Source organism: Emydura macquarii, unplaced genomic scaffold, assembly GCF_026122565.2.
Source record: "Emydura macquarii macquarii isolate MOO-44397 ecotype Brisbane River unplaced genomic scaffold, CSIRO-AGI_Emac_v2 contig_18, whole genome shotgun sequence".
Classification (NCBI taxonomy): domain Eukaryota; kingdom Metazoa; phylum Chordata; order Testudines; family Chelidae; genus Emydura; species Emydura macquarii.
Window position 1 is genome coordinate 328,826 of NW_027130155.1, and position 24,330 is coordinate 353,155.

The 24,330-nt window shown below is 42.5% G+C and overlaps 1 protein-coding gene across 1 annotated transcript in view; it reads left to right on the forward strand.

The window, feature by feature from the left end:
• Nucleotides 1-22,092, forward strand: part of KPNA4 (karyopherin subunit alpha 4) — a 52,829-nt gene extending 30,737 nt beyond the window's left edge. Inside the window, exons 15-17 of the mRNA XM_067544037.1 lie at nt 10,483-10,645; nt 18,373-18,467; nt 20,173-22,092. Of these exons, the coding sequence (XP_067400138.1) occupies nt 10,483-10,645; nt 18,373-18,467; nt 20,173-20,271 (357 nt within the window). The 3' untranslated portion in view covers nt 20,272-22,092. The remainder of the gene's footprint in view (nt 1-10,482; nt 10,646-18,372; nt 18,468-20,172) is intronic.
• The last annotated feature ends 2,238 nt before the right edge of the window (nt 22,093-24,330 follow it).

The window sequence follows — 24,330 nt, forward strand, 5'->3', positions numbered from 1 at the left end:
CAAAATTAGTTTACTTCTTACCTTTTCCTTCCTTTAGCATATTTGACGTGTTAAAAGTGGGGGATTGAGTAATTTAAATTATCTGTCAAAATAAGAAACTCTTCAGACTCCTTCTTTAATTGATTTATGGGTGATTAAGGGAAACTGAGATGTAAGAGCATACTCTGGTTTCCATTTTTGGCGTGACCTAAGAATAGAGGTATCAGTGGTGACTAATTTTGAGGGATTAGAATAAAAATTACATTGCACTAAGTGCACGCTAATATCTATCTGAATTGCATTCAGTCTTCGCTAATATTCTTGGGCTGTAAGTACCTGTACTCGTGCTATGAACAAAGAGTACAAAAATAAGTGTGAAAAGCATGCAAGGATGTTTTATTTGCTGTTTTGTTGATGGTCCAAGTTCTGTCATTTCAAGTCATTTGAAATTAATGCGTCAACAGGGTATGCAGATAAATTGGGCAGCAGCTCCAAATTGCAATAAAATCTGGATGCAAAATGTAGATGTTTATGCCCTGCTTCAAAGAGATGAGGCTAAATCTTTTTTTTAACTTTTTTTGGGAGGTTAGAATGTATCAAAATACAACTGTCAGTGGCTTTCATTGTTTAATCAAAATTTAAAACATTACTTTATGCAGCATACTGCATAAATTTAATTTTTATGAATTTTTTTAAACTGAACCTCTATAAGCACTAGTTTCTAGAATATTTTCTTCTTTGAATGCTTGCCACTATCTGTATTCCACTGTGGGTAAGCAAGCACTTGAGCTGGAAAATTTTGAAAGAATTTTGTCCGTTGGTCCCCACGTGTGCCTTGGCTCACCTCATGTTTCTGACCAGGGAGATAAGCAGGTAGCAGACCAGCCATCTCCAGTTCCTTCTCACTGCCACATAGTCCAGGTCAGAACCTCCAGTGTCCAAAGTTTCTGCTTTCTTTATCTGTGAATATATTTAGATTCTGTAAATAGTTTTTATAGTTCTAGACTTATAAAGCTTTTATCAGATAATTTTAGCATTAGTCGCCCTGACCTGGGGACCACCTCCCTCGTACCCTATTTGGGTACTGGACTATGCACAAGACTCCGGGTTTCAACATTTATTTTCCTGCTCGTGATCCTTCTCGGCAATGACCGCCATTGCTGCTTGCACTGCCTCATGGAAGCCCACATCATGGCAAGCCCACTATTTAGCGTTCATTCTCCAGATGTACCCAGGAAGGGTGGGAACTTGACCTTAAGCACCTAATAGAAGAGGCCACAATTGAACCTAGACTAGGGGGCGCACACCCTGTTGGTGTGACTGAGCAAGGAGTGCACTTCCTGCCACAAGATCTGACTCAGGAGTGAAAGAGTCTACTCCCACAGATTCTTTAGCAGGGTCTTATCGGAAGAGCATGGAGCGTTCTCATAAGCATGAGATTATCATCCTCCAAATACACGTTGAACAAGTTCGATTCAGAACTGCCTAAACTATGCAAGTCTGTAAGATCAGCCCAAGAGAATTTCAGACTTCCTAAGTCTGAGATATGACCAGAAAGCCCATGAGTCTAGGGCTCCATTGGCACTGGCCTGTGATCCGGCAGCACCGGTGCCTCCGGTACCCCCAAACACAAACTCTGGGATCTGCCAGCACTGACAAAAATGATTACTGAGAGCATCTGTTATCTGCGGTACCTTTTTTGTCTTCAACAGCTATGGCACAGACTCTCTCTACTGCAGCTCATGCAGACAGGACCCGCTCACTCCAGGAATTGCTCTCCTCCTGAGGACATATTTGCTGTCCCAGATCTGGAGTCTCCCTGTATATTGGGTCCCTCCCTCTTGAGAGAGGTTATAACTTTTGGGAGGAGTCTGTCTCCCATTCCATCTTCATGCTATGATTTCCCTCAAATGGTTCTGTTGATACCACCTTTTGAATGGGAATCAGCTTTCTCCTCATTGGGAGAGTCTGACCAGCTTGATGAACCTTTATTCCTTCCTCCAGGACACAGTTCCCCAGTCACAAGACCTGGAACAGCTTGGGACCAACCTCCATCTTATCACGTGCCTCAGAGCCATTGGTACCCCATGTTATGGGGACCTCCACTGCCCCCCATTTGACCCATTGTGTTGGCCATACTGAGGGCTGTGGGACTAGTACCATCCCACAGAGTCACTTCAGTATGGTAAGGAATCACCCCTTCCCCGCCTTCTGAGAGGACAACCAAACCTGCCTCAGATCCTACTGAGGAGTACACGCCAGATGCAGCGGTTCCACCAAAACTGATGAGATTGTCATCTTTGTCTCCAAATGAGGCAGACAATAGCTTTCCAATCCTCACAGCCCTCTTTTGGGTCAGAAGCCCCATTCTTATAACACCATGAAATTTCAGTTGTAAATATCTAAGACCATGAAACTAATTATTTTTACAATCCTATGACCATGAAATTGACCAAAATGGACTGAATTTGGTAGGGTCCTACTTATGAACAACCCCACAAGAGGCAGATGGTTCAAAAGACCAACTTCTTCACACCTCTGCAACAGATGCCTCATCTCCGTCCCGGCCCTCAGCTGAACATTATTTTTGATAGCAGCTCTCAAGCTCCTATCACTAAGTCCAAAACCTCCTGGCTTCCACACACCATTTGGGGGTCATCTGGCACTCTTTTTCAACACCTGGAGTGGAATAACAGACAAATGAATGCTGAACGTCATTTATTCCGGCTATACGATAGTTTGTCCCTGCCTCTTCTAAAACCCCATTCCCTTTGGGAGGGCCACTCATGAGAATATTCTCAGACAAGAAGTAGAATCTCTCATACAGCAAGAAGCAATAGAATGGGTTCCTCTTCAGTACCGTGAATGGTTTTTACTTGACATAGTTCATAGAACCTAAAAAGAAGGGTGGTTTTGGAGACCTATTGTTGACCTCCATAATCTCATTCGCTTTATTCGCAAATTCCAGTTTTGCATGGTGATGTTGGCATTTATGATTCCATCCCTGGAAAAGAACACTTGGTTTACAGCTCTTGACGTGAAGGACTCTTCTTCGAGTGCTTGCTCATGTCGATTCCAGTTAGGGGTGTGTGTGCCTCATGATTGCCGGAAGGTTTTCCCCCCAGTGGTACCCATAGGGTTGGCTCTGGAGTCCCCTGGAGTCGTGCCTCCATGGCACCCTATATTGGGCTCTGCTGACCCTTCGCCGCCTCTGTTTCTTCTTACAGTCTGTGGTGGTTGACTGGAATCCATTGCCTTTCGCTTTGCAAGGGTCCTCTTCTCCCAGTGTTTCTGTTCCGTCGTCCTGTAAATAGTTAAAGTATTTGGTTAGAATAGTTATAGGCAGATCCCCTTAAGGGATCAGTCATTCTTTCCAGGGGCTGGGGCATGCCTCAGTCCCCTAGATTCAAACCGTGCAAGGCGTGTAAAAAGCCCATGCCAAGGAGTGACCTGTACTCCACATGTCGTAAGTGTCTCGAAGAGGCACACCAGAAAGACTACTGCAAAACTTGCAGTTTTCATCCCCAGACTCTGAAGGACAGGAGCCAGAGGTTAAAGTTCCTTCTCATGGAGGCAGCTCTTCATCCATCTCTGAGCCCATTGGAACCAGGGCCCAGCATGTCTACCTTGATCAGAAGCGCTCTGGCGTTCGTTTGTGACTTTGTGCCGAGAAAGGACTCTGGTTCACGAGACCCTCGGCACCATAAGGCATCACCGGTGCCAAAGATTGCAAGCACTTGGCACTGCTGTCACTCACCTGTTCCCAGAAGGAAGCACAAGAAGACAAATGGGTTGTTCACCTATACCAAAACCATCGGGGTGTAAGAGGTGATAGTGCAGTGTGACCTGTGTCAGGCCACTCATGGCCATAGCACTGTCGATTCCAGCCCTGGAGAGCAGTGTGTTGAGTCCAGCACTGACGAGCCCCCTTTTCCAGGGAGGAGGAGTACATACAGCTACCGTCTATCCCAGAGACCTTTGAAGCAGCCAGGGAGCTCATTGAAAGCATGGTGCTGCAGCTGCTGCAGTCTCACAGAAGGCCACCAGAAACAGCAGCCCTGGTAAAAGGTCGGTACCATCAAAAGGAAAGCCGGCAATGATGTCCCAACAATCATCGCCCTAGCACTGATTTCCAGCACTGAGGGGCCCCACACCACCATGGTCTCCTTGAAGTGAGTCTGGATCTGACTCCAAGGCGGAGTTCTACACTTCGCAGCGGAGCCAGCACTGGGACAGAGGGCAATGCTGGAGCCAGGAGATGGCCTACCCCTTTGCATTGTCATGGCTTCTATAATGGCAGGCCCCATCTCAGTGGTCCTTCTGGATCCATGGGCCTTTCATCAAGCCCAAGGGGCCCACTCTGGATGGTCTCTGTCCTTGTCATCAGGAAGCAGGTATCATCAGGCCAGGTCAAGACTTTTTCTCGACCCAGCATCGATACCATCACCAAGCAGGACCTCGAGCCCAGGCACGGCAACAGCTACGGCATTGGCATCAGTATCGAGCCTGAGATCACAAGCACTGTCGCGAAATGGATCTCGCGGTGCCGGGTGATCCCCTGGGATTGGGAAACAGTCCTGATAAGGGAATCATCATCCTCATCACCGGACGAAGTGGTCACTGGTGCCTCTCCGGTACCAGCAGTGGAGGATAGCAGGGCCCACCACGACCTCCTCCATCGAGTTGACCAAAACCTGGGAATCCAGATTGAGGAAGTCTCTAAGAAGGGGGTGGACGCAATCACGGATGTCCTATCCCCCTCAGGTCTAGCTAGGGAAGCCTTGCCCTTAATAAATATCTATAAGAATATGAAAACATTGTGGTAAATCCCTGCTTCGATAACCCCAACTACCAAGAAAGTCGAGCGGAAGTAGTACTTTGTCCCCTCTAAAGGATATGAGTATCTCTATACTCATCCTGCTCCCAGCTCCCTGGCATTTGTGGGTGCAAACAAAAGGGAGAGACAAGGGAATCAGGGCCCTACACCTAAAGCCAAGGAGGCCAAGAAAATGAACCTCTTTGGCATGGCAGTGATGGCTGCGTTCCTCAGGAAGAGGAGGATTCAGGTCTACCCATACTTGGAAGATAGGTTGATTAAGGGCAACTCCAGACAAGAAGTGGAATCGGACATAGAGTTCATAAAGATGACGTTTGTCAGACTAGGCCTTCTGATCAACAAACAAAAATCAGTCCTGACGCTCGTGCAAAGGATAGAATTTATTGGGGCAGTCATAGACTCAAACCAAGCCAGGACTTTCTTTCCAGAGTCATGATTCCGGAACATTCTGTCCATCAGAGGAGTGGACTCGGCACTCCATGATCGCAGTCAGAAACTGCTTGAGACTGTTGGGTCACTTGGCAGCCTGTACTCAGGTGGTTCAGCATGCCAGACTATGCCTCAGACCTTTTGCAGGCATGCTTGGCATCAGTTTACTGACCATCCCGGGATTGTATAGAGAAGATAATGTCGATCCTGGCACCAGTATTGGACACTCTCCATTGGTGGCTAGACCAGAGCGTGGTATGTGCAGGATTCCCTTTTTCAGGGCCAGCTCCCTCCCTGCACCTCGGACTTGGGCTGGGTGAAGGCGGGGGTCATCTGGGTCAACTAAGGACTCAGTGACTGTGGTCACAGGAAGACCTGTCCACCCACATCAACATGAGGGAATTGAGAATGGTGCAATTTGCCTGTCAAGCCTTCAGGGCCCATTTGGAAGGTAAATACATCGCAGTAAAAACAGACATGACAGCGATATTCTACATAGACAGGTTCGCTCCTCTCTCCTGTGTCAGGAAGCCCTTGACTTCTCACACTTTTGTATAGCCCATGCAATTCACATAGAAGCTTTGTACCTACCGTGGTCCCAGAATGCACTTGCGGACTACCTTTCTTAACTGGTCGGTATCTACCCACGAATGGTCTCTCTGCCCAGATGTGGTGAATGATATCTTCTGAAGGTGGGGAACTCCCCAGATAGACCTGTTTGCGATGATGTGCAACAGAAAATGCTTGCAGTTCTGCTCTTTCCAGAGAGAGGAAGTATACAGCGGTAATACAGTCTGGAGTCAATTTCAGATGCTTTCCTCATTCCCTGGTCAGGATTTCTGTTCTACGCCTTCCCCCTTATGTTTCTAGTGCACAAGGACCTTCTGAAGGTCAAGAAGGACAAGTAGGCAATGATCTTGGTAGCCCTGGCATGACCACACCAGCATTGGTTCACCACACTTCTTGAGCTCTCATTGGAGGCTCCCATCAGTCTTCTGTTTAGTGCTAGACCTGACCACGCAAGATCAGGTCTGCCTTCGTCATCCGAACATGCAATCCCTACACCTCAGAACGTGGAACTTCTGTGGCTGAACAAACAGGAGATGGAGTGTTCAGAGCAGGTCAGAGAGATCCTCCTCGGGAGGAGGAAACCTTTTACTAGGGCTGTCTACCTAGCAAAATGGAAGAGATTCTCCCTTTGGTCCATACAGAAGGGCATTTCTCTGGAGATGTCACCAATACCACTCATCCTGGACTATTTGTTACATCTTAAACATCAGGGGTTATCAATATCTTCAATTAAGATCCACCTAGTTGCGATTTCAGCTTTTCATCCATGGGGTAGCTGACAGTTCAGTTTTCTCAAACCACACAGTAAGGCGCTTCCTCAAAGGTCTCAAGTTGTTTCCTCAACCACACCAGCTGGTTCCCCAATGGGACCTTAACTTGGTGTTGTCTGCATTGATGAAATCACCATTTGAACCATTGGCAACATGCTCTCTTTTGTACCTGTCATGGAAGGTAGCCTTCCTAGTGGGCATTACATCAGCCAAGAGAGTTTCGGAAGTCAAGCATTGACGTCAGAGTCTCCTTATACAGTCGTCTTTTAAGAACAGGGTTTGCCTGCGACTGCATCCAGCCTTCCTCCCGAAGATAGTATTGCAATTTCACTCCAACCAGGACATGTTTCTTCCGGTTCTGTACCCCAAACCACATGCTGGCAGACGTGAACAGACACTTCACTCTCTAGATGTTAGGAGGGCGTTAGCTTTCTATCTCGAAAGAATAAAATAATTCAGGAAGACACTTCAACATTTTGTAGCAGTGATAGATAGAATGAAGGGCCTCCCGGACTTCTCCCAGGGGATCTCATCATGCATCAGGGCCTGCTACAACCTCACAAATGTGTCTGTTCTGGCATTGACAGTCCACTCTACAAAGGCCCAGGTGACCTCAACAGCCTTCCAAACCCAACTCCTGATGCAGGACATTTGTAGGGCAGCAATGTGGTCTTCAGTCCATACTTTTGTGGCACACTATGCCATCACTCACAAGGTCAGAGATGATGCAGCAGTTGGCAGAGCAATTCTGCAATCAGTATCCCATTGAGCTCCAACCCCACCACCTACTGGGCTGTTTGCAAGTCACCTAATTGGAATCGACATGAGCAAGCACTCAAAAAAGAAAAGACGATTACTAATCTTCTGTAACTATTGTTCTTCGAGATGTGTTGCTCATGTGCATTTCAAGACCCATCCATTTACCCTTCTGTCGGAGTCTGCCGACAAGAAAGAACTGAAGAGATGGAGGGTTGGCAGAGCCCTGTATAAGGCGCTCTGCAGGCATGACTCCAGAGGACTACAGAGCCAACCCTACAAGTACTACTGGAGGAAAAGACTTCTGGCAACTGTGAATGGAGGCGCGCACACACACCTAATGGGAATGGACATGAACAACACATCTTGAACAACAAAAGTTACATATGGTTAGTAACCGTCTTTTTCACATGGACATCCACTGCACTCCCAGATGTTTTCTCAGATTCATGGTGGGCTTCAACCCCTTTCAGCAGAGTATTCTCTTTGAGCATTGCAGCCACCCCTAATGTCTTTACCAAGGTGTTCTGTCATAGCAGCCTATATTAGATGTCATGGTTTCACTGTCTTCCCTTACCTCAGTGACTGTTTCCTTGTCACCAGGTCATGTCAAGAGGCCTATGTTATCGACTTTGGTAATGCTGCAACTCCTCTCCTTTTTTCAGTGTAAAACTGAAAAATTCATCCTCACTCCCACAGAGACTTCATCAGTGCGTCCTTAAATTCAATCATAGCAAGGGCTTATCTGCCCTTCCTTACAGGTGTGGCTCCAAACTGGCAGTCTATGAGCACCATAGTGACTGTTCCCACCAAAGTGATAGTCCATGTTAAAGGAAAGAATTCCCACCCCAGGTATGCATCAATGCTCCCTTCCTTGCCTCTGCACTGGACAGGATGATTATTACCAGTGCAACCCTGTTGGGTTGGACAGCCCACATGGACAACCATACAGCACAAGACACCGGGACATCTCAAGGGTCCAGAATGCACATCAATGTTCTAGTACTGCGAGCAGTTCAAACAGCTTGTGATGCTTTTGTCCTGTTCATTAAAGGTCACCATGTCTTCATAATGTAGAAGACAGTTGTGATGTCCAACATCAACAAATAGGGAGAAGTGAGAAGCATCCTCCTATGTGCAGAAGCAGTCAGTCTGTGGAACTGGTGCCTCAATAATCATCTTGCCCTGTCAGCAATCTGCCTTTCAGGAAACCAGAATGTGCTCATGGACTCGCTCTCAGCAGACACTTTGCTGTTCATCACAAGTGGAAGCTACACAACTCTGGTGAACAATTTTTTTTTTCCTTTTTTGGAGGACCACCACCAGGGGCCCATTAGCCTCCCAAACAAACAGGAAATGCAATATATACAGTTCCAGAGGAGTCTTAGCACGATGTTTTACTCCTTCTATGGTCAGACCACCTAAACTATGCCTACCCTCCACAACCACTCCTGCCTCGGGTTTTATGCAGGATTTGGCAGGACGGCATGAGTTATTCTCATTTGCCCCCAACTAGCCAGACAGCTTTAGTTTCCTAACCTCTGACACGTCATGGGTACCAATTGATATTGTACATTTCCTGATTTCCTGATTCAAGGGAATGGCGAGATCAATCATACCAACCCATGTCTGCTTAATCTAAGAGCCCTGTTTTTTGGAGCAATCATGTTCTGAAGCTATAAAGAATATCTTTTCTAATAGTAGGGAGGATTCCACTAGAAAATATTACCTAGCTAAGTGGAATCATTTTTCTGTCTGAGTACATCAGACACATACCACCCCCAGAGACTGCATATATTCCTCTCATTCTGGACTATACTCTTTCCTTAAACACAGCAGGTTTGTTCATCAGCTCCTTATGGATCCAATTGACAGCAATCGGTGCATACAATCCACCTTCACAGGGCTACTCGATCTTCACGTCCCCAGTGACTAGCAGATTCTGGAAAGGCCTAATCAGAACCTTTCAGCTTTTTTTTTTTTTAAAGAAGAAAGAAAAAACAAAAACCCTCTCAATGGGACTTGAGCCTTGTTCTCTCCATACTAAACCTCCTTTTGAACAATTAAATTCTTGCTCTGTATCTCTGATCCATGAAAGTCACGTTCCTAGTAGCCATCACCACAGCCTGCAGAGTTGGCTGAGCTTGGAGCTCTCATGGCAGATTATCCTTACTCTATATTCCATAAGGACACGCATTCTCAGAAGAAAGGCTCCATTCCCTCAGCGTTTGCCTAGCCTTAGTCTTTCACCTACAGAGAACAAAATCAATCAGGAAGTCTCCTGTACTTTGTTACCATAATGGAAACAGTCAGGGGTTAGATTGTATCCTCTCAAAGAATCTCAAAATGGATCTCAGGCAGTATTTTGCTTTGCTATCAGTTATCTAATCTTCCCCCTCCTCTTGAGTTAAGAGCTCATTCTACAAGAGCATAAGCAATGTCTATGGCATCACTTCAAGACATTGCCTCTACCTGACATCTGCAAGACTGCTACATGGAGTTCTGTCTACATGTTTGTGAGACCGTTTCTTGGTACTAGCAGTCCTTCATTCAGCTCTGCTGTCTACAACCTCGAATCCTCCTCCTATTTGAGTACTGCTTGTCAATCACCCACAGTGGAATACACTTAGGACCAGCACTCGAAGAAGAGAAAGTTGCTTACCTTATAGTAATGGAGAGGTTATTTGAGATGTACAGTCCCTCTCTGTATTCCACTACCCACCCTCCTCCTCCTGTGCTTAAGATCTCTGATTCATGGTAGAGAAGGAGCTGGAGAGGCAGTGGGTCCACCCTGCCCTTTATCTCCTGGGTCAGAAGCACAAGGTGAGCCAGGGCACACATGCAGACCAACAGCCACTGCTTTCAAAATGCATCTGCTTCGAGCACATGGAGCATATTTGTACCCACAGTGGAATACAGATAGGGACCACTCATCTTGAAGAGTCTCCAGTTCTATAGTACCTTACAGTATAGTACTATAAGGTAAGCAACTTTTTTATTTAGTGTAGTCTTTCCCTCTTGTCTCTTCTGTCTATTAAAAACAGTTTTTTGTTGCCAGTAGCTCCCCTTTTTCTTGCATCTTTTTACCTCTCACTCATTATTTATCTTTAAATTTTAACTTACGTATATTGTCTTTTCTAGGTGGCATATCTAATTCAACAAAATGTAATTCCTCCCTTTTGCAACTTGTTAACAGTAAAAGATGCTCAAGTTGTACAAGTAGTGCTGGATGGACTAAGTAATATATTAAAAATGGCTGAAGATGAAGCAGAGACCATAGCCAATCTTATAGAAGAGTGTGGAGGTATGATTTTTTTAATAACTAGTTGGTATTACCGTTATTATAACTAATGGTTTGGACACTAACCACAAATATATTCATGGACTTTGCCATTTATTACATCTTTGTCTTACTTTTTGTTTAGCTGTTTGTATCAAATCTCTCATCAAGTTCACTTGCTTAGTGATTTGAGATATTTTGATATGAACTTTTCTATTTGAAGAAACCTTAATTTCAATATACATATGGTGTAAATGACCTAACTATAAAATGTAGTAATAATTTGGGTTATGGATTTGAAGTTTTCCAAAATTGTTTTGCTCTATTTCACAAATTAGTACATAGAGGGTGTCTTTACCTCATGGGCTGTAAATTTAATCAGACTTGATCAAATTATGCCGAAATAAATTTTAAAACAAAATATTAAGTGGTAACTTGCTAACAGCTTAATTGTTTTCAGTATTTAACAGCTGCCATCCTGTCGGAGCTTTCTTTCAGGAAAAGAAACCATGTTAATAATAAATGTTTAATTTAGTTTCCACTGCAAGTTCTATGGAAAACTCCTACCTTGCAGGTAACTTCATTGAGATAAGAGTGTGGTGCTCCTTGAAATAAGAAATGCAAAATCCATGGATGTATAATATGAATAGATGAAGTTCAGGAGGGAACATACTAAAGTGAGAGGTATTTGAGTAACCATATATTATATGTTTAAATAAAATAAACTCTCTGAACTTCTTGATATATTTATATACTTTGTTATGCCTCTATATGCTGGATAGATAGGTATATATTGGATATATTCTACACAGCTGCAGTACAGTATAACTGTCTAGGTCTCACCATAAAATCTGAGTACCTCAAACTTTAATCAGTTTATTTTCCCCAAATCCCTGGGAAGCTTTTACAGTTGGAGAACTGAGGCACACTGAATGAGTTGCCCAAGGCAAGAGTTGCCCACACAAGAAGGCTGTGACAGAGCTGGTAATTTAAACCAGATTCTCAGTCTCAATCGAGTGATTTAACTACAATTCTTTCCTTTCCTAAGACAGCATAAAACCCTCTGCTACTTTTATCTTCATTTACTACTTGTTTGACAAGTATGATTAGTGGAACCCATCGCAGGCTTTTTCTTTCTGTCTGACGTAATTCTGCTGTTAAGGGCCTGTCTACGTGTGTTAAAGTGGATTAAGCTAAACAGGAACAAATGCATTCCAGAATAAGTGTACACACCTGCAGCTAATCAGGAACAATTCCAAGGGTTGACAAGCCCATATATATTGAATTCCATGGGGATATGGTAGTCACAAGGGGGAGAAACTGCCTTTTGCCACTTAATAGATAAAATGGCAAAAAACTCTGCAACTGGCTAATGCAAAGTTAAGGTGCCCAGTGGGAGCTAATGTCCTTCTAAAACATCAAGTTCAGCAAAATTCAAACTTCAGAAAACCAGTAAATATAGAGTTAGGATACATGCTCATGTAACCTTGATTTTGGTCCCCTGGAGCTGGGAATAACCACTGGGATTTATCCACATGCATTGCAGCTGCATTCAATTTGTGAGTTGTAACTGTGCTGAATGGTTTGAAAGGTAGAGACAGTAGATGGGACAATTGGTAAATGTGTGTGAGCTGAGGAGATGGGGATTAGTTTGAGAAGCCTCACTGAGCTGTGGTTGTCACATGAGATCAAGGTTTGCACTTACCCTGTGCATGAGTAAAGGAAAGGGGAGCATATGAACTGTGAGGAGCTCACTGCATCATTTTATTTCAAAATTGTGTAGCTTGTCTTAGGGTACGTGTACACTGGAATAAAGACCCAAGGCATGGCCGCAGCTGGCCTGGGTCAGCTGACTTGGGCTTGGGATGCGGACCCTACCCACTCCTAGAGTCCCAGGCTCCAGCCGAAACATGTATGCACAAATTTTACAGCTCTGCAAGCCTGAGTCAGTGACTGAGACCAGCTGTGGGTGTTTAATTGCTCTGTAGATATACCTCTAGTAGCAAAGGACTGATGGGGCAAGAAGAATCTTGACACAGGAATTTTCAGTAGTCAGGTGGGCTATGAGAGCAGTCTGTGGGTTTATTGATGGGTAAGGAAAAGTATAGATTTAGCTGATATAGTGGTTGTTAAATTTCACAAGTGTGGTACTCTGTCAGGAGTGTAGGCTAAGTATTTGATTGTAGGGCAGGTGCTGGTAGCTGTTTACCTGTAGAGTGAAAAGAGAGAGTGCAAATGTGTTATGGGTATTTTGGGGCATCACGTTAAGGGGGCAGAGTTAAGGTACGCTCCCACATAACCTTAACTCTGTATTTCCTGACTTTCTGAAGTTTGGGTTCTTCAAGTAATTGCATGTCATTTCCATTGTAGGTGTGTATGCACCATGTGCACAGATGTCAGATTTTTTTTCCCCTCAATAGACTTTGCTGGGGGTAGCTTGAGCGCCCTCTGTTGCTGCATGCTGGTATAAGAGATCAGAGCTGCCACCATCCCCATCCAGTTCCATCTTACCAGCAGTGCAAATGCAAATTTGTGCAAATGCAGACTTGATTAATTCAAGTACTTCCCTCATTCTCTGTATATAATTAATTAAGTATAGTTAGTGGTTAGTCAATTTTGGTGGTTTTAGGGCTAGGTTTCCATTTTTGGTCTCTCTTGACCCATTTTCCTCTTTTCAGTATTGGTATCTGAATGATTCCTCAGCACTGGGGCTTAAGTCCTATAGGACTTGAGCAAAGCCTGTTCTAGTCAGTGACTTGCATCTGTCCTGTGTGAAATGCTTAGGAGAATCCCACATCAGTGACAAATGTCTCATCTGTAAAAGTTGCAAGTCCCGCTCAAAAAGAGAAAGAGAGGCATGGCTTAAGTGCTTGCTTATGGAAGCAACACTTCAATCCACATCAGAGGGGTCAGCGCCCCAAGTACACCCTTTTCAGTACGGTGCACCCCAACAGATATCTGCAGTTCCTCGGTCCCATTCCCCTGCATAAAAAAAGAATGACTCAGACTTTTCTCGAGTTCCGCTTCTGTTGCTCTTCTGCGTCAGTAGTAAAGCAAGACAGAGGCAGACACTCCACAAAGTGAGAGGCCATCCCTGGAAGCTTGTCACCTCCAGATCTGTCAAGGCCATTCCCTGAAGGATGTTTGCAGACCCAGCAGCCTGTGCCAATTCCAATCACCCTGGCAGTGCATGCAGCCACAAAAGACTTGCTTAGCTTCTTGGTACTGGCATCACCAACAACAGAAGTTCCCACAGCTGGTGCCAATGCCTGCAGCTTACATCTCATCGCATCTAGATTCTGCAGCACTGTTACCCAAACCTTTGCTGAAGCCTGTCTTGTTGAGAGGAGAGCCTTCTATGATTTCCGCAGTACTACCATCACCAGGCTCAGGCTGTCTCTTCACAGTCCTATCTGCATCAGCCACTCTGTTAGAGGCATCTGACTCTTCCTCAGACTCGGAGGTGAGATCCTCTCTGTCCTGTCCAGGACACAGCACATCTCCCCATCAGAATCGTTGGGACCATGGGCTATCCAGCAACCCCAGCATTGGGCCCTTTCTAAAGGTCAATGGCCCAGACAAGTATGGATCCCAGGCCCATATCACTGGCTATTCTGGTCACTGGGGACCATTGCCCCTCCTGCCAGGTCCTCCCCTCAACTTTCATTGGCGCAGTCATGGCAGGGTGCACCAAAGACACTGGCACAGAGAGCACAAGGCCCTGGTCCCAAGACTAGTACCGAGCAGCCAGAACTCACGCAGGCAGTCTCTCCACCACAGCCATCACTTCAGATGCCAGTTGCATCCTTGTCATCTTTACCAGATGAGGGCATTGAGCTATCAAATTACTCAACATTGCTAGAGGACTATGGAGTTCAGAAAGAGCTTTTAAAAAGAATGGCCTTTATACTTGACATTGCAAATAGGTGGACATCCTGGTGTTGGTGACCCTGGCAAGGGTGGCTTGCCGATTCATTGAAGCCATCCTGGAGCCAGTCAAGGCTCTTCGGGGGAGACAATCTTCCTTGCCGCCGCGTCAGTAATGTCCGTGTCCTTGTCCATAATGTCAGTGTGTGTTCTCATCCCCCCCTTCACGGTGCTGGAGTTTCTGATAGAGATCAAACATGCCTGTTCTCAGCTCTTCACACTAGTGGCAGCACAGTGTTCTTCATGTATGCTTCAAACATATGTATTCTAAACTCTCAACCCAGAGGGGTAAATATTGGCTCAGTTGTGGGATGGTAAGGAGTGGGGCTCAGATCCCACCCCAGAATGACAAGCTTACTCCAGAACCTCGGGCACATGGTGGTCAGACTTCCATGGATGGGCAGCGATCTCCCAGATCCTTGTGCACATAAAGAGGAGGAGGGAGCAGGGCTCATGCATCCCCAGAGAGGCATTGAGTCCCATAGCCAAGCTCATGTGGGGGGAGAAGAGGACCTAGATCAGTGGTTCCCAACTTTTTTGGCTTGAGGATCACAAATACCATTTTTATAACCCTGAAGGGCCACCAGTCTATCAATTCATAAAAAATGTGTTGATGGACCCAGGTGGACTGCTTTGCCATGATCCCTGGTACAATCAGGGGGAGGCGAGAGCTGATCTCCTGTCCCCTTGAGTGCAGCAAGGAGCCTGCATCGGTCTTGTAGCCCCGCAGCAACGCACTCCGCCTGGGTCCTTAGGCAGTGATTCCCTTCTGCAGCCAGTGGGAGGGGAGCAGCGGGCCACTTTGAAAGACCCCGCGGGCCATGGGTTGGGAACCACTACCCTAGATCATGGCACACATGGGTAGGAGAAGGGCTCAGACCCCCCCCCCAGATCCTTATGTATGCATACCAAATTTACCCAAATAAAAAATATCACAGGATCTTTTTAGGGGATAAGGCAACAAGCCCCATTTATTGTGAACACAGAAACTTGGTAAATCAATATTGTGCTTTACTTAGTGAAATAGCATTAATAATGTAAACACTAGGAAAACAGTATTAACATTATATCAATACTACAATTACAGAGACACGTTTCAATTGATGCTTTCATTCACACTCTCACACACTGACAGGCACACACGGACAGGAAGACAGACAAACATATATAGGGATCTTCCAGATGTTATAGTTACCAGCCTCCTGGTGCTCGTGATAGTCACTGGCCAGGTGACCATAGCACGAGGATGAGGAGCAAGGTTCTGCCAATGTGCATCAGTACTCTTAGCTGATGTGGTGATGTTGTAGACCCGAACCTCCAGCCTTCATCTTCTTGTCCCATTTTATAGGGAAAGGACCCCATGTAAGTCTATGGGCTTTTTCATTGTCATGCTGCAACTGCATTCTTGGTGTGATTCTCAATCACCCACATTCTTGCAAGCCTGATCAGATTTTGTCCTTTGAAATGGGCTGGCTCCAAAGTCATCAGGGTGGGTTCCTCTTCGGTCATTTGATCATCTTTGCTTCTTTCTTCTTCCCTCAAGCGTTTTAGGTGAGGCTGGTGTTTTCTTCCTGTCTGTTTCAATATCCTTTACTGAGACCAGTTGTTCAATCACTCTTTCTGTCTACACCCAACTCAATTGCTCAGCCATTCACACTTCAATCACTCAGGGCCAACTCCTAGCTGAAGAACTTGCATATTATTTTTAAAGCAAACATTATTTCATTTTTGCCAGTATCTTTTACAGTTAGGTAGGTATATTGAAAGTGGGTAAATAGTAAAATTAACAGATAAAATGGTCTTAAAACAGATAGATAGACTTATAGAAAGTAAGTGAATATTTAAAAGGGTAAAACAATAAGAGTCAGTTGAGGTTTTAACTTTTGATTAAAGTTACAGTGTGTCAGGCTGAAGTGCCTTTTGGTAGGAACGGGGTGGGGTGTTTGTGGCTCTGTTCTTTCATGTCTTTTTCAAAAACAAGATTTTGGCCAACAGGGTGAATGTGGAGCTGACAGGTGCCCCTGCTCACCCCCAACTCCCTGTCACTTAGCTTCATGTGTCCCTCATCTGATCCACTTACCCCTCTAATTTTTCACTCATCCACATTTATCCATAGCTCCTTGATGCTGTCCCAGAATCCTCACTCCAGTTCCATTCCCCACTGCACCATCCCCTAAAATGCCTCTTCTGTGTGAGCAAGCATTTACATGTCTAATTTTTAATAAGAATACTTTAATTACATTCCTCCAAAATAAACAAGATTTGAATGATTTTTAGCAGTATGCCATCCAACCTTTTTGAAATTTCTTCACAAAGTGGGACTTGAACTGACACTCGCTCAGTTAGTGAGTGTCAAAGAACTACTATTTATCCCCTTAAACTATCCAGCTGGTGTAAAATTTTGAGAGCTAACAGTCATGTTAACTGCACATGCTCAATTATAATCCATTAGATACATGAATAGGTTGTAAAGAAGAGCTCTGTGGAGCTCAGAAGCTTCTCTTTCACCAACAAAGTTGGGCCAATAAAAGGTATTACTTCACTCACCATGTGTGTCTATCATACTTAACGTTGGAATTTGGTTTTGTTATTGGTTTACTGACTTTAGTGCTTTGAAATATTTATGATTAAAGAGTAAGCTTAAACTATCCACCAAAAGCATTAAAAGAAACCTCATTAATTGTATCTTTATACCAAAGACAACCCTTTTGAATGTTTCCTATGACTTTTCTGTAGTTATACTATAAAGCCAATTGTCCCTGCAGGATTTCCAATGAAGCATGATGCACACTACAGATCTGTTTATCTTCCATATAGATTAATTTTATGAAATCCTAATTGGAAAATATTTGTGTCCAGTTCATCCCAGTGGTCTACAACTTAGTATAAATTGCATCAGCAAAATTTAATGACTCATTTTAAAAGATTTCTTTATTTGCACAGATATTTGAGGTGCCTTTGTAGCTAAGATGAACAAAGTGAAGTTTGAGTATGATCTATTGAACTTAATCATTTTGCAGATTTTTCCCTTGATTTTTTTAAATCAAAAAAACATTTTATTTGATAATTCACAGTATAGCATATAGAAACCATTAACTTAGAACTTGTATTATCAGAACTTTTGGATGCAGTCATCTGGATAACAAAACTCTTGTCTTGAGTGTAGTGTCCAGATAAGTTTTAATGAAAAGTAGCAGATTATTCCCATTGTCTTGACCAACATTCTTCTATTTTTACAGAGCCTAGCACACTGTGGGCAATAATAGAAATAGTTCTTTCAGCTGGAAGGGAATTTCTCAGCCTTTACAGTGGTGTAATGAGAGCAAAAATTGTCTATAGGGCACTACAATTCACATTAATTATGTGACTTAATGAGGTCACAAATACTGCTACTGCAGTGACACTGAAAGCTCAGAGAGTAAAATTTGGTTTCTTTGCTTCATGAAGTGAACTGAGATACCTTAAGTACAAAAGGTTTTAATTTTATTGTCCCTCCCAGAATTTTTTAAATATACATATCTTGACTGAGGTTTCATGACCTGTATGGAGTACGGGTAGGTTGTGCTTGACTGTCAAATATAATATAGCATCACCCTATTTATCCAATCTAATTGGGACCAGGGGCCTGATTTGGATAAGCAAAAATCCAGATAATCCAGAGAATGGGAACATGCAATGCTGCAGTGTCATCTAGTGGCCACAAGAGAAATTGCCCACTTTTACCGTTGAGTCCTGGTTATTCAGTTAATTCTGAAAGCCTGATAATGGGGTTCTACTGTATTTTAATACTTCATCCAATTCCATCTCTTGAATATTTCTTAAAGGGCTGGAGAAAATTGAACAGCTACAAAATCATGAAAATGAAGACATCTACAAACTGGCTTATGAGATCATTGATCAGTTCTTCTCTTCAGATGATGTAAGTGTATAGCGGCAGTGAAATCTATTCTTTCAGTCATTTAATCTTTGCTTATAAACATGGCTAAGGAGATCATTACAATAGTTCTTAGATCTGTGAAAGCATTTTAGCATTATTTTTGATTGTCTCTGAGTAACATGGTGTCAGGTTGTGCAGTTTTATTATTCTACTATCAAAGAACATACATCCAAAGCTGCAATATTATCTCTGGTGATACAAATAAATGATTCATGCTCTAAAACAAAACATCTCACTGAAATTACAGTAGAACCTCAAAAATACAAACACCAGAATCACTAACTGACCAGTCAACCAAACACCATGTGAAACCAGAAGTAAGCAATCAGGCAGCAGTGGAAGGAGGGGGGGGGAAAAAAAGCAAATACCTGTACTATACTGTGCTTGTATTGCATCTTAGGCATGCAGAACAGAAGCAGCCTGAGGCCTGCGCTGTTTCCTGTAAGCCCCCTGTCACCCCATCCCACTGGGAGGGGGAATCTGTTTTCACCACCACTCCTTGTTGGATGGTCAGTTCGGAGCCCAAGAAATAAGTTGCCACAGGGAGCTGCTGTGTTGTTGCTGTTGCAGCCAAAATCTGGCCTGGAGCTGGAGTGGAGGAGCTGCTCTCTGGAAGAGTTTTAAGGGGCCATAGCCTCTGCACCAATGCAGTCCAAGCTTTGCCCATGGCTGCACTCCTTGATTCTGAGAGCTCCTCTGGGAGTGCAAGGGGCAGAGGAGGAAGGGGTGCTGGCAGCGGGCTGGCACCAACCCCCTGCCACATGCTGCCTCTGGAATCTGGCGAGCAGTGCACAGAGGAGAGTGAGCCCTGGGAAGAGGTGGCTAAGGGCAGGGGCTTGTTGTGCCATGGGTGTGCCACGGGTGCGGGGTAGGCCCCCCCCCCCCCCCCAATTCAGCTCAAAGGCAAGAAATAGGAATAGGGCAGGGAACTGCTTGCAAACCAGGCAGTGCTGCCAGGTGCCACCTTTCCAGAGATCTCTCCCAGTCTCAGCTGGAAGACACTGACTGCAGGGTACCATAATGTTTTGTTCAGAGTTGCAAACAACTTCCATTCCCGACATGTTTGTATCTTCGAGGTTCTACTGTATAATATTTTCAGTCTTTATCAATAAAATAAAGTAAAAAGACATTAATGTTGACAGCAAGAAAAACAAAATTGGAAGCACCAAATTAGCAGGCTCCATAATTTCAATAATCTCTATTTAACTTTATGCAGCAGCCATTCTAAACAGTGAAATCGCAGGCTAGAATTAGAGTTTAGAGTTTATGAAACATCTAATACCCTTTAATGTCCCCATTACTATTTTTAGTGCGCTAATTGAAGCGGAACTAGCACAGGTCTGTCTACCCAAGCTGCCTCATTAGTTTCAACTTGACTTTTCTAGTCCGAGTAATGTTGCTACATTCTGTTAGACAACTGCCACATTTCACCCTACCCGTCACAGTTTAATTCATATTTTAATTCATTAAGTGCTTTGGGGGTGAAAAGGTATGTAAATGTAGTATGCTGTTGTGGAATATATCTACTACACATAGGCTAAATCAACATCTCTGTATTTTTACATAATTGAGATTTTTAAAGAAAGCTAATCTAGTCTGATAAACAAGCATTAGAATCATCCTATGATGTAAGTTTCAGTTAGTTTGTCTTATCTGTACCCATTCTAAGAGTGTTTTGTTTTTATAGATTGATGAAGATCCTAGCCTTGTTCCAGAGGCAATACAAGGTGGAACATTTGGTTTCAATTCATCTGCCAATGTACCAGCAGAAGGGTTCCAGTTTTAGAGTGATATTTTGGCGGTTAGGTACAATGCAGCACTGAATAAAAAATGGTTTGACCCATCAATCTTGGCTCATGGGATCCGCTGCTGCATTAAATCGGGAAAGAAAATGTGAAGATTTCATTTGGAATCACAGAAAAGCCCAAATGAAGTCAAGATGGCGAGTGGGTGCGAGTGAGAATGAGTGGCAAAATGTAATGAAAAACTTCACACTGAATGCTTATTTAGATTGTTCAAAGAATAAGGGCTACAGGTCAAAGATCTTCAGTGCCTGAGAAGGAACAATGACTTACTAGAGCAACTGGGGGGGGAATGCAGTACTATTATCATCAAGCTTTGTAAGCATAAAAGAGAATAGGATGCCCATATAAGTCCAAGGTAAATGAGCCCAGGCCTTGCTATGAAGCACTGTGTGAATGGACAACATTGAATGAATGTCTGGACTCAGCTGTGGAGCCAGGCTCATGTTTCAAATCTGGGGCTCTTCACTCATGAAGCAGACTCCTAGTCCTGGAGTGGCGTGTGTACGAGAGTATGGTTGTGATGCTGTATGTGAACGCATGCAAGCTTGATTTGCCTTCAGGGGGCTGATAATAAACCTAGTAAATTATCAAAATGAGTTCATAAGTGTTAACTTACACTGGACACACAAATAAAGACCGGTTTAGCAGCAGACTCTGGTTTACTCCTGCAGCCTGTTTTTTTTGTTTTTTTTTTTTTTCTTTTTTCCCTTTTTCTTTTAGTTATTTTTAATTTCTTTCCTGTATGGCTTATTATTAGTTGCTTGTAAAGTCAGAATTTTCAGAAAGGCTTCCCTGTGCATTTGCACCAGATGAATGTTTGATGTTATGAAAAGCTTTCCATATCATCAAAACTAATTTGTGTAGATTTTTGCATGAAAAAAAATCACATTTCCCTCCAAATACTGTGTTGCAGTACACAAGTTGCCATAATAGTAGAAAACAGTAAAATGTAGTAATAAAATCATCATCCTTTTCATTTTCAAAGATAACATAATGATCTCTTTGCATGTGGTAAAATACAGCATAGCTCATTTTTAGATTTTGTTGAGTCCTGTAACCAACTGTTTCCTTTGTGGTAGAATACCGTGCTGTTCAATGTTTCTTGTTTTCAAACTTTGTTTTCTATGAAAATGATATGGAAACTTCTAAAAATGAAATTTGGTGCATATGTACTGCTGAATAAAGACTGAAGAGGTGTGAATAGATGTATAAATCAAGTCCTGGTTTGAACACCTTTAATAATATGCCTAATCTGTCCAATTGTTTTAGACTCTTTTTATCTTAGATGTAGGCAGCCATGAACAATCTATTTTGAGCCACTTTAGAGAGAAAACTTTGTATTTTTAAAACTTGCATAAAAAGCATGCAAGTGTTTTTATAATTGGAATAATGCCTCAGTTTTGAGGTTCTTCACACTAAATTAAAGGTGACATTACAAATTTATACAAAAGGGAACTCTTTATAAGGTGGCTCATTGTAGGAAATGCTGTGCCTTCCCCTTTGAGCACAAGTGTTGCATGAACAACAGTTTGCTATAATAAAACGTACCAGATTAGTCACCATTAGCATCGATATCTACCTTGTGTTTTAAAATCAACTGGCAATTCTGAAACACTGTAGAATGGATAAAGATTATTTTGTGATCATAACTCTTTGGACTAGAGTATTTTTACAGCATTCCTTGTCATCAGAAACATGGTTAAAATTTAAAACTAGAAGCAGCAGAAAACTAGCTTGTGAAATTTATCTAAGTAGAGTGCAGGCTAGGCTGTCTTGGGGAAATAAACGTTAAAACTTTAAAACGTATTATTTGGTGTCTTTTGTATAAACTCAAATTATAGTGAAGAAGTTAAAACATTTGTGTACAAAAGCAGACAAAAATGGTTGGTTTGACAATGTTCATATTATCTGTTACTTCTATACCTTTTTAACCCTTTAATCTGTTTCAGACATACCTCTCAAACTGCCAAAGGCCCAAATGTGGGATGCAATATGGGACACAGACCCAAAGAGAAAAATACGAACACTTATTCATGTAGGGAACTTAAGAATGTGAATAGCTTTCTACAACTTCACTTCCCTGTTTCTTTATTTCCAATAAAAATAATATTCAATAATAGAAGTGAGAAGACACAATTTGTGTAGAACATAAATAGCTTTGGGACTAAAATGAGTGATGCTTGAAATGAACATTTCAGAGGAAGTTTTGGCTTCAGAATTGATCTAAGAAAGTGAGTATAGGAGGGTGTAACTCTTCCATGTATTATATAAATCATACAGTATATTAAGTATGTAATTCCATCGGGTGTTCTGCTAACATTGAGCAGAATTGCATCTTAAATAATAATTCCATCTATTTTATCTTTTTACTTTCAATTGCATACCTAAGTCTTCCCCACAATACACAATTGCCTTTTCAGTTTTCATACAGCCCTTTTCATGGGTAGCTCTAAAATGCTTTACAAAGTAAGGGAATGCAAGCATCTTTATAGTTTTACAGATGGAGAAACTGAGGTATAGAATGACTTGCCTAAGCTCACACTATGGGGGTAGCAGAACTGAAAATAGAACCTGGGTTTCCTGATTCAAAAGCTAGTCCCCTGTTCATTTGGACAATGATGCCTTTCTTGTTTAGTGTTGCAGATTCAGCATGGTAGCCATATCTTTACCTGTAGAGGTATCTGCATTTACTGCCTCTATACCATTGCAGTGGGATTTTTCAAAAGCACCTAAGTGAGTTCAGATCTTTACAGTGGGACTTGGGTACCTTATTTACTTAAGCACTTTTGAAAATTCCACTGTCAGACTTCAAAACATTTGCTGTTTGTGAAATAAAAAGGTTCTATACAAATAAAGGTTTTTTCATAAAACTTCAGTCTGTAAATTATGATTCAGTGACACAGAAATGACTTTTGGAATTAAAATATTAAATTTGTATTTCAAATCAAGTGTACAGAAACTTCTATTAAATTTCTTCACCCTTTTAATGTAGCTTTTTGTTAGAAGACTTTTGTGTTCCTAATACATGGTTTAGTTTACACAGTGTAACTACTTTGGTAAAGAAAGTAAAAACTAAATTATATAGAAAGGCTGTTGGATTACAAAGGACTACATTTTCAAAAGTGAGTTGTATTTATTTTGTGCCCAACATGGGACACTTGGGAGGAAGGAGGACGCTAACTTTCAGAAGAAATTACTGGCTTTTCATAGCATTAATCTTTTTGTACATCTTCCATGCAATATTTTTTAATTAAATCTGAAGTTATCAGCCTATTAGAACGTGCATGTGGTTTAATAGATTTAGTTAATGTACAATTGATTTTTGTAAATCAGTTGTTCTTACAAGCTTTTTTGTAAAAGGTTTAAATTTGTATCAATTACTTCTAGACTGCTGAAAACATCAGCCATGAACTGATTAAGTGGTTAAACTCCAGGAAAATGTACTTTTAAGTTACTTTGCTCCAGGAGCACAAAGGTGACTATTGTATGTTCTAAGTAATACATTAGAGAATAATGGTCAAGATGTTATAAAAGTGGATGCCTAAATTTAGGCTCCTTAGGCTACATAAATAAATGGCTAATACTCAGCACTTTTGGAAGTGAAGTCTATCAGCAGCTCTCACTTATGTTAATCGGAGCTACTGGGACCTCAGCAATTTAAAATCAGGCCACTTAGTAGATGTCTAGATACTAACTTAGGATTTTGCCCGATATCTTTGTACTTGTGTTCTTTCAATGTTAACTTCACATTAGAATTGGGTTTCTTCTATGTCATTCCTCTTCCAGTGTGATACAGAATTATACACTGGATGCTACTATGAAGTTTCTTTACCCCAATTTACTATACTACTTAAGGAAGTTAGGGAGAGGCAGATAAATATCTGACTACATGTTGACTCTTAACAGTAACCAGGGTATTCAAATAGTAATTTTAAATATTAAATATAGCTGGATTGCACCTAACTTACTGAATATATTTGCTTTGGCTGAGGCATTATTAATAGCAACGAATGAGCCTGTCGCTTGAAATGGAGCGACTG